The 18,972-nt window shown below is 53.1% G+C and overlaps 1 protein-coding gene across 2 annotated transcripts in view; it reads right to left on the reverse strand.

Moving 5' to 3' along the window:
• Positions 1-572: 572 nt before the first annotated feature.
• Positions 573-18,972, reverse strand: part of ZDHHC6 (zinc finger DHHC-type palmitoyltransferase 6) — a 59,405-nt gene continuing 41,005 nt past the window's right edge. For both annotated transcript variants that reach the window (XM_063962570.1, XM_063962571.1), the window contains exons 9-11: positions 11,623-11,768; positions 11,467-11,513; positions 573-7,410 (exon numbers count right to left, since the gene is read on the reverse strand). In XM_063962570.1, coding sequence (XP_063818640.1) covers positions 7,310-7,410; positions 11,467-11,513; positions 11,623-11,768 — 294 coding nt within the window. In that variant the 3' untranslated portion in view covers positions 573-7,309. The remainder of the gene's footprint in view (positions 7,411-11,466; positions 11,514-11,622; positions 11,769-18,972) is intronic.

The raw sequence follows: 18,972 nt of genomic DNA on the forward strand, positions 1-18,972 counted from the left end.
AGAATTCATCCTGCTGCTTTTGTCAACAGTCACATTATCAATAAATACAAGGAAACCAGTTCCATTGGCAGCCATACATGCCCACACCATGACACTACCAGCACCATGCTTCACTGATGAGGTGGTATGTTTTGGTGCGTTCTTTCTTTTTAAGAATGTTCCAAACAGTTGATTTGGCCACACCTAATGTTTTTGCTATCTCTGTGATGGGTTTGTTTTGATTTTTCAGCCTAATGATGGCTTGCTTCACTGATAGTGTTAGCTCTTTGGATCTCATATTGAGAGTCGACAGCAACAGATTCCAAATGCAAATGTCACACCTGGAATCTACTCCAGACCTTTTACCTGCTTAATTGATGATGAAATAACGAGGGAATAGCCAACTCCGTGTCCATGAAATAGCTTTTGAGTCGATTATCCCATTACTTTTGATCCCTTAAATAGTGGGAGGCACATATAGAAACCGTTGTAATTCCTATACCGTTCACCTGATTTGGATGTAAATAGCCTCACATTAAAGCGGAAAGTCTGCAGTTAAAGCACATCTTGTTTGTTTCATTTCAAATCCAGTGTGGTGGTGTATAGAGCCCAAAATATGAGAATTGTGTCGATGTCCCAATACTTATGGACCTGACTGTAGCGGTTTAATAATGTTGTGTCTGTTAAAATATTAGGTATTTAAATAGGAAAAAATTTGACCAAATTCACAATAAATAGAATAGCAGAAACAACTATTCAGCACCTGGTTGTAAACAGGTCTGATGGGGTCTACAGATATAATTAACCTTCGGAAGAGCTTTGTCTACACCAGGAAATGGAAAGGATCAGCTATAAAGAGGGCTTTGATCAGAGGTGGCTCAGTGTCAAATGACTGGCCAGAAAAGGAGATTTATGGTAGACTTATCATTGCCAAATCTCTTTCTACGAGGTACATTGGTTCCACAGGGAAACATCAGGGTGTAGAGATGGATCTTGATCCAGGCACCAACAGGCTAAAGCTTTAGACTGTCCCAGGATGCATTGTGGGGCCTCCTCTATAACCCCGCCTCCAGGCACTGTGAGCTCAGTTTCGTTATCCAGTCCAATGCAGGAGCAGGTAAAAGGGAAGGTAGATGTTAGTCACAGAGAACAGCGTTCTCACGACTGGAGAAGGGACTAGCGGCTAATGCCATACAAACCTATAGAAGCTAGGTGCGTCAGGGCGGGTATCCTGTGGAACCAATGTACTCGCAGAAAGATTTAACAATGGTAAGTCTACCATAAATCTCCTTTTGTGCAGTGGAATACATTGGTTTCCACAGGGAAACATCAGGGATGTCCTAAAGCTGTTCCTCATCGGAGGGGACGCACCGTAGTTGGTATGAGAACCCGGCGTCCAAAGGAAGCATCCTGGGGGGCAGAAGTATCAAAGGCATAGAACCTAATGAACGTGTTCACTGAAGACCACGTAGCCGCCTTGCACAATTGTTCAGTGGACGCGCCTCGGCGGGCCGCCCAATAAGGTCCAACAGACCGAATAGAATGTGCTTTAATAGCGGCAGGAGCTGGGAGTGCAGCCTGCGCATAAGATTGTGCAATCACCATTCTAATCCATCTGGCCAAAGTTTGCTTATTCGCAGGCCAGCCATGTTTGTGAAAACCAAATAGTAAAAAAAGGGTATCTGACCTCCTAATAGAGGCAGTCCTCTACACATATATACGGAGATCCCTTACCACATCCAAAGACCGCTCTTTGGATGACAAACCAGAAGAGATGAAGGCCAGAACCACAATCTCTTGGTTAAGGTGAAAAGACGACACCACCTTAGGCAAATAACCAGGGCGAGTTCTAAGAACTGCCCGGTCACTGTGAAATATCAGAAAGGGTGGACAGAGCGCCTAGGTCTGACACCCTTCTAGCAGAGGCAATAGCCAGTAGGAGGAACAGGACCTTGACCGGGAGCCATTTAAGATCCACTGACTCAAGAGGTTCAAATGGAGACTCTTGCAGGGCTTTCAGAACAACAGTCAGATCCCATGGAGCCACAGGAGGGACATAGAGAGACTGAATCCGTAAAACACCCTGAGTGAAAGTATGAACGTTAGGAATAGACACAAGTTTTCTCTGAGACCAAACCGACAAGGCAGAGATATGAACCTTGAGGGAGGCCAGACGAAGGCCTAAGTCGAGGCCTTGTTACTAAACAGCCAGAAGTCTGGAAGTACTGCATTTGTAAGCATCGTAATTCTTAGTAGCACACCAGGTGAAGTAAGAATTCCAGACCCTATAATAAATCAGCGCAGAAGCCGGTTTGCGGGCCTTCAGCATAGTTTGGCTAACCGCCTCGGAGAATCCTTTGGCCCTCAGGAGTGAAGCTTCAAGAGCCACGCCGTCAAAGCCAGTCTGGGCAGGTCTGGGTAGACACAAAGGCCCTGAACAAGGAGATCTGGGTGCTGAGGAAGTAGAAGAGGACGCTCTATCGACAGACCCCGTAGGTCTGAGAACCAATGCTGTCTGGGCCATGCTGGAGCGACTAGAAGTAGTTTTCCTCCTTCTTGTTTGAACTTCCGCAGTACCCGGGGCAGGAGTGACTCTGGAGGGAACACACAGGGCAGCCGAAAGTTCCATGGAATTGCCAGTGCGTCCACGAACGCTGCTGGAGGATCCCTGGTTCTTGATCCGAAGACCGGAACATTGTGATTGTGTCGAGACGTCATCAGGTATACATCTGATAGACCCCATTTGTCCACTAGGAGTTGAAAGACTTCCTGATGAAGACTCCACTCTCCGGCGTGCACGTCCTGACGACTGAGGAAATCCGCTTCTCAGTTGAGGACTCCCGGAATGAACACTGCCGATATTGCTGGCAGATGGCATTCCGCCCAACTAAGGATTTTTGACACTTCCATCATTGCCATGCGGCTTCCAGTGCCGCCTTGATGGTTTATGTACGCCACCATGGTGGCGTTGTCTGACCGTACTTGAACAGGCCTGTTCTGTATCAGAGGCAGGGCGAGAGACAAAGCATTGAACATTGCCAGCAATTCCAGAATGTTTATCGGGAGGAGCGATTCCTCCTTGGTCCACCGACCCTGGAAAGAGCGTTGCTGCAATGCCGCGCCCCAACCCCTCAGACTGGCGTCCGTAGTCAGTAGGACCCAGTTGGGAATCCAAAACGGACAGCCCCTGCTCAATTGCTGGTCCTGTAGCTACCAGGTCAGCGACAGACGAACCTCCTAAGTCAAGGAGATCATGTGAGACCTGATCCGATGGAGGCAGGCTGTCCCACTCAGAAAGGATTAACCTCTGCAGAGGGCAGGATTTAAATTGAGTGTACTCTACCATGTCAAAAACTGACATGAGGCCTAGTACTTGCATCGCTGAGTGTATCGACACTCTTGGGCGAGAGAGGAAGTTTCTGATCCTGTCCTGAAGCTTCAGGTCCTTCTCGGGAGACAGAAACAGCCATTGACTGTGTGTGTCCAGCAGTGCCCCCAGGTGCACCATGCTCCGAGCAGGGACCAGCGAGGACTTCTCACAGTTGATGAGCCACCCGTGGGCTTGTAGGAAGTTCACTGTCAGTTGTTATCCAGGAGGGAACGCACAACCAGTTGTAGAGCTTGCGCCTTCAACGGATCTGAAGGAATAACCGTTGCGCAGAACTGGCGAGGGGGACGTCTCTTGAAAGAGACTGCGTACCAGTGAGAGACAACTTCTCGCACCCATGCGTCTGAAGTGGTCTTTAACCAGACCTGGGTGAATCGCAGAAGTGGGCCTCCCACCCTGGGGTCTCCCAGGGGGAGGCCCGCCCCATCATGCAGCAGGCTTGTCGTGTTTAAAAGCAGGCCGACGGGCAGCCCAGGATTGTTTTGCCTTGGGCTTAGATGTTTTTGGAGCACGAGATTGTCTCTGGAATGCTGACCTTTTGCTTTCCCTTGAGGCCGAAAGGAGCGAAAAGTGGTACCTTTTGCCTTCTGTGCAGAAGGATTAGTATTCGGGAGAAATTAAGTCTTAGCAGCTGCTAAGTCAGTCACAATCTTATTGAGATCGTCCCCAAATAGGATGTCTCCCTTAAAAGGGAGTACAGGTACCTCCAAGGTATTTTTCGAGTCCAGGTCCACCGTCCACGACCTCAATCACAGAATACGGCGAGTCAGGATGGACATAGTTGATGCCATGGCCGTCAACACACCTGCCTCAGAGGATGCCTCCTGAATGTAATAGGTGGCATGGTAATATGAGACAGGTATTGTCTGCTATATCCTGAGGCAGCTCTTCCTCTAATGCCTGAACCCATGCTTCAAATCCTTTTGCAGCACAGGAGGCTGCTATAGTGGGTCTATGTACAGCACCTGTAAGCGATTAATAGACTTCAGGCATCCCTCCACACGCTTATCTGTCGGTTCCTTCAGTGAGGTGACAGTAGTGACAGGCAGAGTGGATGACACCACGAGACGGGTGACATGTGAATCTACCGGCGGTGAATTTTCCCACTTGTTACACGACTCAGAAGGGAGATGATAACGAGCTACCATCTTTTTAGATAGGGAGAATTTCTTTCCTGGCGAAGATCAGGGTTCTTGACGTATGTCTACTAGATGGTCAGAATGCGGTAATAATGTTTTAGTTACCTTCTGACGTTTAAACTTATCAGGTTTCTTAGACACAGTAGTGGGATCCACATCATCATCTATTTGTAGAATTTGCTTAATAGCAACCACTAGGTCGGGGACATCAACTTGAGTTGTAGATTCCTCATCAGAAGCAGCTGTGTCAGTGTCTGACGGGTCAGTATACTCCCCATCCTCATCAGAATCTTGCGAGAGATTAGTGGATTGTGAGGAGGAAGTGGCCCGCTTAGATGACCCCTTTACACCAGAGTGACGCGGAGTTTATGTCTAACCAAAGATTGATCCAATTGCTGCAACTGGGTAGACAAATTATCCACCCGAGGCGGATTTACCATAGGGACAATACCGGATGTATATATCGGAATACTCGTACAATATATTCTGGCACAGGTACACTTGTTCTTAACTAGCGCTGTCTTATTATTGACATGTAGAATACTTAAGTGTCTGTAAAATCATGGCGCTGATGTACAGGCGGATTTACAGAGGAGACCCTGCCCTGCAGTCCCGGAGACCAGTCGCAGCTAATCATAGAAGATGGCACCTAGCGTCTCAGTCAGGGAGTGTGTGAGGCAGCTCCAGGGCGAGAACACCAGCAGTAGATGGCTGGGGGAGGGGCTACAGGTCAAGCGCCTTCTCCCCTATGCTGGTCCTCACTATGGAGTCTTAATAAAGTGGATATTTATATATCCGAACTGTACTCCTATGCCCTGGTCGATATCATGGGGTCCCTGCTCTGTTACAGTGTCCACGCCAGCGTCGCAGTCCGTCTCCTTAGACTGCGACCAGAACGCGATTTAATGGCGGGTCCGGCCTGGGGGACCCTCTTACCGCCTTCCTGCAGTAGTAGCCACGCGAACCAGGAGAGCGCCTGCCACCGTGTGCCTAGAGCCGGAGCGTCTCCGCTGCAAGTACCCGGGAACAGAGCCAGCGGGAGTATGCGACGCCGCTGGGGAGGCAATGGAGCAGCAGCACAGTATGTCACACTGATATATGAAGTGCTGCAGCTCTTGGGAGTCTTCTAAAAGCTTTTTCATGGCTGCCCAGTGCAGCCCCCCTGTTAAGTGACCTGCCTCTGCAGGCACCAACTTGAAACAGAGCTCACAGTGCCTGGAGGTGGGGTTATAGAGGAGGCTCCTGCAATGCATCCTGGGACAGTCTAAAGCTTTAGCCTGTTGGTGACTGGATCAAGATCCATCTCTACACCCCTGTGGAAACCAATGTACCACTCTGCAGAAATAAATCTAATACAGAGATTTGTCTGAAGACCATTTAAATTTCCACAGAGAGGTGAACCCATCTTGATCACAGGAAGCTTTCTTTACAGTAAGAGCAGTAAAGCTGTGGAAGCCACTGCCATAAAAGTAGGTTATTGGAAATGTGCAAATATAATACATATCTGCAGCTATCACTGGTGTGACTGATCTGGGAAATGTATCCAGTTTACAATTTTGGGGTTATGTTTTCTCTGGTATCTGGATGATAGGTCGACATGTATTCGGTAGACAGATACTGGTAATTGAATTCCCCCCCCCCCAGAGAGTGTAACTTGAGGAAGATGAATGACCGCAGTATGGAAAGCGGTTTACCCGATTACCAGCTGGGCCTGATTCTGTGTCACATGCAGGTCTGAACGTGGCCGCATCAGGAAACCGCAAATGCGCTGAGGCGAACATATGTATCTATGTTTCTGTCTAGACGTTCTGAGCAGCACAGATCTTGGCTGATTCTCTCTGTACAAAAAAAAAATGGGCCTTACTTAGGGTCCACTGGGCGACAACTGAGTGTACATCAAATTATAAAGACTTTGCTGAAAGGCACAGAAAGGAGGCTAGAAAAAAAGAAAAAAAAAGAAAGAAAAGATTGTATTGAATAAAAATGAAAGAGGGCTTGTACAAACCCATAAAGTAAAGCCTTGTGAAGGGTGAAAACCTGTAGGGGCATTTTTCAAGTGGTATTTTGTATATTGAGTTCTCTGTGACATACATCAAAAGAGCCCCATTAGTAGAGGCCAACCCGGAAACATTTGGGCTGCTGGGGCGAGATGTAATAGGATCCAAGATCCCTGAAGGTGAGGACGTTGTCCGATATCAGACTTTTTTTTAAACGGGCAATCACTTACAAGGCATGGCATTACATCTCGCCCCCGGTGTTTGGCGACACTTCGTACATCTAATACACTGTATTCTACGATTATCAGCAAGTACACAGTACACAGACAGCTTACAAAAATCCTGTATTAAAAGTGAGGAGTCTGCAGCATTATCAGAATCACATCTGATCTTTGAGAGAGTTTACAGAACAAATAGAAAGCTACATGATGGACGTTTGTCAAATCTTGGCAAGTGTACATGAGAGTGTGTCTACGTCTTGGCTGGAAATTGCATGTTCCGCGCACGTCCTGAGGGTTCCCGAGCAGTGAATATCACCGCCACGAAATAAAACGGTGATACAGATTGCTTCTAACGTGTGAAAGACACAAAGCTCCAGCGTGTGGGAGGATGAGCCCCTGGCCGACGTGACGTGGCTGAATGGACATGCTCAGCCGGATGGCCTGAAGACACGGAATGGTTGTGGAAGAGGTAGGTGACTTCCAGAGATGGGTCTGAGACTGCAGCTAGTGGCAATTCGGTAGCACCCCTGTATTATCTGTAAAAGGGTAGTGACACCATGGCATAAGGGGAAAATGTACCGGGCGCTATCTGGTCTTCTTCTCGTCATCTGACTGGTCAGCCCCTGCGTCAGACACATGTTTCACCACACATCTTCTGGGGAACCAGCCCCTTATGCTGACTCCATCTGGGGAAAGGTGAAAGCAAAAAATAGATTATGATAAAGTAGCCAGAATCCCTTAAATAACCTGGTTATTCATGTCTTTAGCTCAGGCTTCAAGCTACAGCCCCCCTACATCACACAGTCCCTGGCACAGGACACCTCTCCTTCCCCTCCCTGCCACAGTGCCCCCACTCCGGCCCCCTCCCCGACACAGTGCCCCCACTCCGGCCCCCTCCCTGCCACAGTGCCCCCACTCCGGCCCCCTCCCTGCCACAGTGCCCCCACTCCGACCCCCTCCCTGACACAGTGCCCCCACTCCGGCCCCCTCCCTGACACAGTGCCCCCACTCCGGCCCCCTCCCTGACACAGTGCCCCCACTCCGATCCACTCATTCCGGCCCCCTCCCTGCCACAGTGACCCCACTCCGGTCCCCTCCCCGCCACAGTGCACCCAACTCCGGCCCCCTCCCTGCCACAGTGCCCCCACTCTGGCACCCTCCCTGCCACAGTGCCCTCCCTACCACAGTGCCCCCACTCCGGCCCCCTCCCTACCACAGTTCCCCCACTCCGGCCCCCTCCCTGACCCAGTGCCCCCACTCCGGCCCCCTCCCTGACCCAGTGCCCCCACTCCGATCCACTCATTCCGGCCCCCTCCCCGACACAGTGCCCCCACTCCGGCCCCCTCCCCGACACAGTGCCCCCACTCCGGCCCCCTCCCCGACACAGTGCCCCCACTCCGGCCCCCTCCCCGACACAGTGCCCCCACTCCGGCCCCCTCCCCGACACAGTGCCCCCACTCCGGCCCCCTCCCCGACACAGTGCCCCCACTCCGGCCCCCTCCCCGACACAGTGCCCCCACTCCGGCCCCCTCCCCGACACAGTGCCCCCACTCCGGCCCCCTCCCCGACACAGTGCCCCCACTCCGGCCCCCTCCCCGACACAGTGCCCCCACTCCGGCCCCCTCCCCGACACAGTGCCCCCACTCCGGCCCCCTCCCCGACACAGTGCCCCCACTCCGGCCCCCTCCCCGACACAGTGCCCCCACTCCGGCCCCCTCCCCGACACAGTGCCCCCACTCCGGCCCCCTCCCCGACACAGTGCCCCCACTCCGGCCCCCTCCCCGACACAGTGCCCCCACTCCGGCCCCCTCCCCGACACAGTGCCCCCACTCCGGCCCCCTCCCCGACACAGTGCCCCCACTCCGGCCCCCTCCCCGACACAGTGCCCCCACTCCGGCCCCCTCCCCGACACAGTGCCCCCACTCCGGCCCCCTCCCCGACACAGTGCCCCCACTCCGGCCCCCTCCCCGACACAGTGCCCCCACTCCGGCCCCCTCCCCGACACAGTGCCCCCACTCCGGCCCCCTCCCCGACACAGTGCCCCCACTCCGGCCCCCTCCCCGACACAGTGCCCCCACTCCGGCCCCCTCCCCGACACAGTGCCCCCACTCCGGCCCCCTCCCCGACACAGTGCCCCCACTCCGGCCCCCTCCCCGACACAGTGCCCCCACTCCGGCCCCCTCCCCGACACAGTGCCCCCACTCCGGCCCCCTCCCCGACACAGTGCCCCCACTCCGGCCCCCTCCCCGACACAGTGCCCCCACTCCGGCCCCCTCCCCGACACAGTGCCCCCACTCCGGCCCCCTCCCCGACACAGTGCCCCCACTCCGGCCCCCTCCCCGACACAGTGCCCCCACTCCGGCCCCCTCCCCGACACAGTGCCCCCACTCCGGCCCCCTCCCCGACACAGTGCCCCCACTCCGGCCCCCTCCCCGACACAGTGCCCCCACTCCGGCCCCCTCCCCGCCACAGTGCCCCCACTCCGGCCCCCTCCCCGCCACAGTGCCCCCACTCCGGCCCCCTCCCCGCCACAGTGCCCCCACTCCGGTCCCCTCCCTGCCACAGTGCCCCCACTCTGGTCCAATCATTCCGATCCCCTCCCCGACACAGTGCCCCCACTCCGGTCCCCTCCCCGACACAGTGCCCCCACTCCGGTCCCCTCCCCGACACAGTGCCCCCACTCCGGTCCCCTCCCCGACACAGTGCCCCCACTCCGGTCCCCTCCCCGACACAGTGCCCCCACTCCGGTCCCCTCCCCGACACAGTGCCCCCACTCCGGTCCCCTCCCCGACACAGTGCCCCCACTCCGGTCCCCTCCCCGACACAGTGCCCCCACTCCGGTCCCCTCCCCGACACAGTGCCCCCCACTCAGGTCCCCTCCCCGACACAGTGCCCCCCACTCCGGTACACTGACTCTGGTCCCCTCCCTGACAGTACCCCTACTCCGGTCCCCTCCCTGCCACAGTGCCCCCACTCTGGCACCCTCCCTGCCACAGTGCCCCCACTCCGACCTCCTCCCTGACCCAGTGCCCCCACTCCGGCCCCCTCCCTGACACAGTGCCCCCACTCTGGCCCCCTCCCTGACACAGTGCCCCCACTCCGGCCCCCTCCCTGCCACAGTGCCCCCACTCCGGCCCCCTCCCTGCCACAGTACCCCACTCCGGCCCCCTCCCTGACACAGTGCCCCCACTCCGGCCCCCTCCCTGACACAGTGCCCCCACTCCGGCCCCCTCCCTGACACAGTGCTTCCACTCCGGCCCCCTCTCTGACACAGTGCCCCCACTCCGGCCCCCTCCCTGACACAGTGCCCCCACTCCGGCCCCCTCCGACACAGTGCCACCACTCGATCCACTCATTCCGGCCCCCTCCCTGCCACAGTGCCCCCACTCCGGTCCCCTCCCTGCCACAGTGCCCCCACTCCGGTCCCCTCCCTGCCACAGTGCCCCCACTCCGGTCCACTCATTCCGGTCCCCTACCCGACACAGTGCCCCCACTCCGGTCCCCTCCCCGACACAGTGCCCCCGCTCCGGTCCCCTTCCCGACACAGTGCCCCCACTCCGGTCCCCTCCCCGACACAGTGCCCCCACTCCGGTCCCCTCCCCGACACAGTGCCCCCACTCGATCCACTCATTCCGGCCCCCTCCCTGCCACAGTGCCCCCACTCCGGCCCCCTCCCTGCCACAGTGCCCCCACTCCGGTCCCCTCCCTGCCACAGTGCCCCCACTCCGGTCCCCTCCCTGCCACAGTGCCCCCACTCCGGTCCCCTCCCTGCCACAGTGCCCCCACTCCGGTCCACTCATTCCGGTCCCCTCCCCGACACAGTGCCCCCACTCCGGTCCCCTCCCCGACACAGTGCCCCCACTCCGGTCCCCTCCCCGACACAGTGCCCCCACTCCGGTCCCCTCCCCGACACAGTGCCCCCACTCCGGTCCCCTCCCCGACACAGTGCCCCCACTCCGGTCCACCAACTCCGGTCCCCTCCCCGCCAAGTTCCAGACTATTGATAGACACTGTCTAAATAGACATTCAAAAGTTTGCCACCACATGATCGACAGGGTCAAAAGGTTGACAAGTTTTTTTGTGCTTTCCACATTATTTTTAAACTGTTGCTTGGTTTACCATCCATGTGGACTACAGCTGGGAATAGTAACCTGTTCCTAGTGCAGCGGGGCTCCTTGCCTGAAGCACTGCGAGTGAATCGGCATGCGAGGGTCTACGTTACCACTAATTGGAGACACATACAAAATGGCACAAAACCCCCCATAAAAACAAAAAACCACTTGTGTCGACCATTTACATGTCAACCCTTTTGACATTTTGTACTGTCTACCTTTTACCTGTCACCCTATTGACTGTCTATCTAATAACTATAGATCTTTTATAACACACCCCAGAGTGCCCCGTTCCAGGGCCCTAGCAGCCACCGTGCCCAGCTCAGGGTCCCTTTCTGCCATATTGCCACGCTCTGGGCCAGTCCCTGCCATAGTGCCCCACTTCGGGCCACTCAGTGCCACCACGGCCCACTCTGGTGCCCGAGCAGCCCCCATGCCCCACTCCAGTGCCCTCTACAATAAAGCCCTCATGGTTTCATCTTGGCAATTTGCATGCCCACTAACACATTTCTACCCCGCCACAGTGCCCAGCTCCATATTGCCCAGTCCTGTCACCCCCAGCTGTCCTCACTTTAATACAAGAAAGTCATTCACTTTATTTTAGTGTTAAAAAAGAATCCACGTTCTCACCCTCTGGACGTTCACCTTCAAAGATTCTGTCTCCGTACATCCAGTGCCTGAGAAGACAGGATTACACGTCACTCACAAGCTGCTGCACTCCTGCCCAGCAAGCGGCATGCTCCCGCCGCGGCAGCTAGTGGCAGCACACAGAGCGGGCACACTTACTTCAGGCCTCTGGTAGCCAATACAAGATCCCCTTTCTGCAGCTGCATTCGTGGCTCCTCGGTGCAAGGAGTGGTGAAGAAGGTTCGGATGCCTTTGGTTAGAGGACAGCAGGCCCCGCTGTAATCCTCCACTGCTCTGTATTCTACCTGCACCAGGAGTAACGTCAAGACTTGTACTTACAGAAAACAGCTTACACCTCTGATGTATACATCAGCGTCACCTCTCATACAACCCATTAGCTGGGACTGCTTTACAGACGCCCTGTCGCCCACACCCATTGTCTCATGAGTCATACACTTTACTAGTCTCTGTATACCGTCCTGTTCTTATACAGAGAGTCAGACGTCCTATGTCAGCATTACCTGCGGAATGCTGCTTTGCGTAAAGTCACCTGGTAGTCATAATAATTTGGCCAGAGTATGTGAAAGTCTTGATACTTTGGGGGTCATTCCGAGTTGATCGCTAGCTGCCGTTGTTCGCTGCGTAGCGATCAGTGAAAAAAACGGCTAATCTGCGCATGCACCGCAATGCGCACGCTCGTTGTACGGGTACAAAGTCCATTGTGGTTTTGCACTGGTTCTAGCGACAATACAGCCGAACGCAAGGAGATTGACAGAAAGTGGGCGTTTCTGGGTGTCAACTGACCGTTTTCAGGGAGTGCTTAGAAAAACGCAGGTGTGGCAGAAAAGACGCAGGCGTGGCTGGGCGTGTGACGCCAAAAGCCTTCCCTCCTTCGTTAGAATCAATGCACACGAAGAGTAACTACAGGGCCGGTCTTGTTTTGCACAATGTGTTTGCAGGCGCTCTGCTGCACAGGCGTTAGCACTTCTGCAAAGTGAAAATACACTCCCCAGTGGGCGGCGACAATGCGCTTGCACGGCTGCTAAAAACTGCTAGCGAGCGATCAACTCGGAATGACCCCCATAGTAGAGAAGACATGCATAAGAATGGACAAAGAAGGTGGACCAAATGCACATATTAATTCCGTCTATACCGCGGCCCCTTATCACTGGATTCATTAGTGGTCCCTGGTTCCCCAGCTTTAAATGGAGCATCTAATTGAAGATTGTAAAAATCTCTGTAGACTCTACAGCAATAAATCCCCAGAAATCAGAATATTCCTGTTTCCATCAGCAAGATCGCACATCACGGATACATAAGAGTCACTTATTTTTCTCTCTCTCAGACGCTACTGAAACATTCCAACAAAGCATGGGTTCGGGGTTAGGTCTCTGCGCTGTATAAGAACTTTTGAGCTGGCCTGGAAAGTGTGCTGGGGTTCCCCTATCGAACTCCCCAGATAGTGCAAAACTGGAAAAACTGACACTTGCCTTTGGCACTAAATCCTTCACCCTTTTGTATAGGGAGTGATGTGCGTATGTGGTACACCGATTGCAGGGTGCAAATGATCAGAAAAGCTTCACACTTATATAAATAACAATAAAAGGGCAAAAATAAGATTTTACTCACCGGTAAATCTATTTCTCGTAGTCCGTAGTGGATGCTGGGAACTCCGAAAGGACCATGGGGAATAGCGGCTCCGCAGGAGACTGGGCACAACTAAAGAAAGCTTTTAGGTCACCTGGTGTGCACTGGCTCCTCCCACCATGACCCTCCTCCAAGCCTCAGTTAGGACACTGTGCCCGGACGAGCTGACATAATAAGGAAGGATTTTGAATCCCGGGTAAGACTCTTACCAGCCACACCAATCACACCGTATAACTCGTGATACCATACCAAGTTTTACAGTATGAAAACAACTGAGCCTCTCAACAGATGGCTCAACAATAACCCTTTAGTTAACAATAACTATGTACAAGTATTGCAGACAATCCGCACTTGGGACGGGCGCCCAGCATCCACTACGGACTACGAGAAATAGATTTACCGGTGAGTAAAATCTTATTTTCTCTGACGTCCTAGTGGATGCTGGGAACTCCGAAAGGACCATGGGGATTATACCAAAGCTCCCAAACGGGCGGGAGAGTGCGGATGACTCTGCAGCACCGAATGAGAGAACTCAAGGTCCTCCTCAGCCAGGGTATCAAATTTTTAGAATTTTGCAAACGTGTTTGCCCCTGACCAAGTAGCAGCTCGGCAAAGTTGTAAAGCCGAGACCCCTCGGGCAGCCGCCCAAGATGAGCCCACCTTCCTTATGGAATGGGCTTTTACTGATTTAGGATGCGGCAGTCCAGCTGCAGAATGCGCCAGCTGAATTGTGCTACAAATCCAGCGAGCAATAGTCTGCTTAGAAGCAGGAGCACCCAGCTTGTTGGGTGCATACAGGATAAATAGCGAGTCAGTTTTCCTGACTCTAGCCGTCCTGGAAACATAAATTTTCAAGGCCTTGACTACGTCCAGCAACTTGGAATCCTCCAAGTCCCTAGTAGCCGCAGGCACCACAATAGGTTGGTTCAAGTGAAAAGCTGATACCACCCTAGGGAGAAACTGGGGACGAGTCCTCAATTCTGCCCTATCCATATGGAACATCAGATAAGGGCTTTTACATGACAAAGCCGCCAATTCTGACACACGCCTGGCTGAAGCCAAGGCCAATAACATGACCACTTTCCACGTGAGATATTTTAGATCCACGGTTTTAAGTGGCTCAAACCAATGTGATTTTAAGAAACTCAACACCACGTTGAGATCCCAAGGTGCCACTGGAGGCACAAAAGGGGGCTGAATATGCCGCACTCCCTTAACAAACGTCTGAACTTCAGGTAGTGAAGCTAGTTCTTTCTGGAAGAAAATCGACAGAGCCGAGATCTGTACCTTAATGGAGCCTAATTTCAGGCCCATAGTCACTCCTGCTTGTAGGAAATGCAGAAATCGACCCAGTTGAAATTCCTCTGTTGGGGCCTTTTTGGCCTCACACCAAGCAACATACATCCGCCATATGCGGTGATAATGCTTTGCAGTTACATCTTTCCTGGCTTTAATCAGCGTAGGAATGACTTCCTCCGGAATGCCCTTTTCCTTCAGGATCCGGCGTTCAACCGCCCTGCCGTCAAACGCAGCCGCGGTAAGTCTTGGAACAGACAGGGCCCCTGCTGTAGCAGATCCTGTCTGAGCGGCAGAGGCCATGGGTCCTCTGAAATCATCTCTTGAAGTTCCGGGTACCACGCTCGTCTTGGCCAATCCGGAACCACGAGTATTGTTCTTACTCCTCGTTTTCTTATTATTCTCAGTACCCTTGGTATGAGAGGCAGAGGAGGGAACACATAAACTGACTGGTACACCCACGGTGTCACTAGAGCGTCCACAGCTATCGCCTGAGGGTCCCTTGACCTGGCGCAATATCTCTCTAGTTTTTTGTTTATGCGGGACGCCATCATGTCCACCTGTGGCCTTTCCCAACGGTTTACCAAAAGTTGGAAGACTTCTGGATGAAGTCCCCACTCTCCCGGGTGTAGGTCGTGTCCGCTGAGGAAGTCTGCTTCCCAGTTGTCCACTCCCGGAATGAACACTGCTGACAGTGCTAAGACGTGATTTTCCGCCCATCGGAGAATCCTTGTGGCTTCTGCCCTCGCCATCCTGCTTCTTGTGCCGCCCTGTCGGTTTACATGGGCGACTGCCGTGATGTTGTCTGATTGGATCAGTACCGGCTGGTTTTGAAGCAGAGGCCTTGCCAGACTTAGGGCATTGTAAATGGCCCTCAGTTCCAGAATATTTATGTGTAGGGACGACTCCCGACTTGACCAAAGTCCTTGGAAATTTCTTCCCTGTGTGACTGCCCCCCAGCCTCGAAGGCTGGCATCTGTGGTTACCAGGACCCAGTCCTGTATGCCGAATCTGCGGCCCTCTTGAAGATGAGCACTCTGCAGCCACCACAGTAGAGATACCCTGGTCCTTGGAGACAGGGTTATCAGCCGATGCATCTGAAGATGCAATCCCGACCACTTGTCCAAGAGGTCCCACTGAAAGGTTCTTGCATGGAACCTGACGAATGGAATTTTGCTTCGTAAGAAGCTACCATTTTTCCCAGGACTCGTGTGCAGTGATGCACCGATACCTGTTTTGGTTTCAGGAGGTCTCTGACTAGAGATGACAGCTCCTTGGCTCTCTCCTGCGGGAGAAACATTTTTTTTTTCTGTTCTGTGTCCAGAACCATCCCCAGGAACAGTAGGCGTGTGGTAGGAACCAGCTGTGACTTTGGAATGTATAGAATCCATCCGTGCTGTTTTAGCACTTCCCGAGATAGTGCTACTCCGTCCAACAACTGCTCCTTGGACCTCGCCTTTATAAGGAGATCGTCCAAGTACGGGATAATTAAAACTTCCTTTCTCGAAGGAGTATAATCATTTCTGCCATTACCTTGGTAAAGACCCTCGGTGCCGTGGACAGTCCAAACGGCCGTGTTTGGAATTGGTAATGGCAATCCTGTACCACAAATCTGAGGTACTCCTGGTGAGGATGGTAAATGGGGACATGTAGGTAAGCCTCCTTGATGTCCAGGGATACCATGTAATCCCCCTCCTCCAGGCTTGCAATAATCGCCCTGAGCGATTCCATCTTGAACTTGAATTTTTTTATGTATGTGTTCAAGGATTTCAAATATAAAATGGGTCTCACCGAACCGTCCGGTTTCGGTATGTGGAATAGTAACCCCGTCCTTGTTGAAGTAGGGGCACCTTGACTATCACCTGCTGGGAATACAGCTTGTGAATTGCCTCTAGCACAGTCTCTCTGCCTGAGGGAGTTGTCGGCAAGGCAGATTTGAGGAAATGGCGGGGGGGGAGACGCCTCGAATTCCAGCTTGTACCCATGAAATACTACTTAAAGGATCTAGGGATCCACCTGTGAGCGAGCCCACTGATCGCTGAAATTTTTGAGGCGGCCCCCCACCGTACCTGGCTACGCCTGTGGAGCCCCCCGTCATGCGGTGGACTCAGAGGAAGCGGGGGAAGAATTTTGATTCTGGGAACTGGCTGACTGGTGCAGCTTTTTCCCTCTTCCCTCGTCTCTGTGCAGAAAGGAAGTGCCTTTGACCCGCTTGCATTTCTGAAGCTGAAAGGACTGTACCTGATAATACAGTGCTTTCTGAGGCTGTGAGGAAACCGGAGGTAAAATTTTTTTCTTCCCAGCTGTTGCTGTGGATACGAGGTCCCAGAGACCATCCCCAAACAATTCCTCACCCTTATAAGGCTCTATGTGCCTTTTAAAGTCAGCATCACCTGTCCAGTGTCGGGTCTCTAATAACCTCCTGACCGAATGGACATTGCATTAATTCTGGATGCCAGCCGGCAAAATATCCCTCTGTGCATCCCTCATATATAAGACGACGTCTTATGTTCGCAAAATAGTATCCCTGTTTGACAGGGTTACAGACCACGCTGCAGCAGCACTATCTGCAGGTCTCAGTCTAGTACCTGAGTGTGTAAATACAGACTTCAGGATAGCCTCCTGCTTTTTATCAGCAGGTACCTTCAAAGTGGCCGTATCCTAAGACGGCAGTGCCACCTTTTTTGACAAACGTGTGAGCGCCTTATCCACCCTAGGGGATATCTCCCAGCGTAACTTATCCTCTGGCGGGAAAGGGTACGCCATCAGTAACTTTTTAGAAATTACCAGTTTCTTATCGGGGGAACCCACGCTTTTTCACACTTCATTCACTCATTTGATGGGGGAACAAAACACTGCCTGCTTTTTCTCCCCAAACATAAAACCCTTTTTTAGTGGTACTTGGGTTAATGTCAGAAATGTGTAACACATGTTTTATTGCCGGGATCATGTAACGGATGTTCCTAGTGGATTGCCGGGATCATGTAACGGATGTTCCTAGTGGATTGTGTATATGTCTCAACCTCGTCGACACTGGAGTCAGACTCCGTGTCGACATCTGTGTCTGCCATCTGAGGGAGCGGGCGTTTTTGAGCCCCTGATGGCCTTTGAGACGCCTGGGCAGGCGCGGGCTGAGAAGCCGGCTGTCCCATAGCTGTTACGTCATCCAGCCTTTTATGTAAGGAGTTGACACTGTCGGTTTATACCTTCCACCTATACATCCACTCTGGTGTCGGCCCCACAGGGGGCGACATCCCATTTATCGGCATTTGCTCTGCCATCACATAAGCCTCCACATCAAACGTGTCGACACAGCCGTACCGACACACCGCACACACACAGGGAATGCTCTGACTGAGGACAGGACCCCACACAGCCCTTTGGGGAGACACAGAGAGAGTATGCCAGCACACACCAGAGCGCTATATAATTTAGGGATTAACACCATATTGAGTGAATTTTTCCCAATAGCTGCTTGTATATACAATATTGCGCCTAAATTTAGTGCCCCCCCTCTCTTTTTAACCCTTTGAGCCTGAAAACTACAGGGGAGAGCCTGGGGAGCTGTCTTCCAGTTGCACTGTGAAGAGAAAATGGCGCCAGTGTGCTGAGAGAGATAGCTCCGCCCCTTTTTCGCGGACTTTTCTCCTGCATTTTTATGGATTCTGGCAGGGGTATTTATCACATATATAGCCTCTGGGGCTATATATTGTGATATATATGCCAGCCAAGGTGTTTTTATTGCTGCTCAGGGCGCCCCCCCCAGCGCCCTGCACCCTCAGTGACCGGAGTGTGAAGTGTGCATGAGGAGCAATGGCGCACAGCTGCAGTGCTGTGCGCTACCTTGGTGAAGACTGATGTCTTCTGCCGCCGATTTTTCGGACCTCTTCTTGCTTCTGGCGTTGTAAGGGGGAAGGCGGCGCGGCTCCGGGACCGAACACCAAGGCCAGTTCCATGCGGTCGATCCCTCTGGAGCTAATGGTGTCCAGTAGCCTAAGAAGCCCAAGCTAGCTGCAAGCAGGTAGGTTCGCTTCTTCTCCCCTTAGCCCCTCGCTGCAGTGAGCCTGTTGCCAGCAGGTCTCACTGTAAAATAAAAAACCTAATTATATACTTTCTTTCTAGAAGCTCAGGAGAGCCCCTAGTGTGCATCCAACCTCGGCCGGGCACAAAATCTAACTGAGGCTTGGAGGAGGGTCATGGTGGGAGGAGCCAGTGCACACCAGGTGACCTAAAAGCTTTTTTTAGTTGTGCCCAGTCTCCTGCGGAGCCGCTATTCCCTATGGTCCTTTCGGAGTTCCCAGCATCCACTAGGACGTCAGAGAAATGTTACAAAATACAAATAAACACATATATACCATGCAAATTTAAAACATTTAGTGGAATGGGTGAGGCATCACCCACCTGTGCCCTATTTGACGGATGTACTTTGACAACTGATTGGGGACTCATACTGGGAATCTAAGCGTTGGAGCCATAAGCAGTGTATCTTGCCCGGGAATACTCTGCTTTACTAGACCTGCGGCTCCATCTACCTTAACCGGTATGAACATGTTCCCATTCAACTTA

This window comes from Pseudophryne corroboree, chromosome 3 (genome assembly GCF_028390025.1).
Source record: "Pseudophryne corroboree isolate aPseCor3 chromosome 3, aPseCor3.hap2, whole genome shotgun sequence".
Lineage (NCBI taxonomy): Eukaryota > Metazoa > Chordata > Amphibia > Anura > Myobatrachidae > Pseudophryne > Pseudophryne corroboree.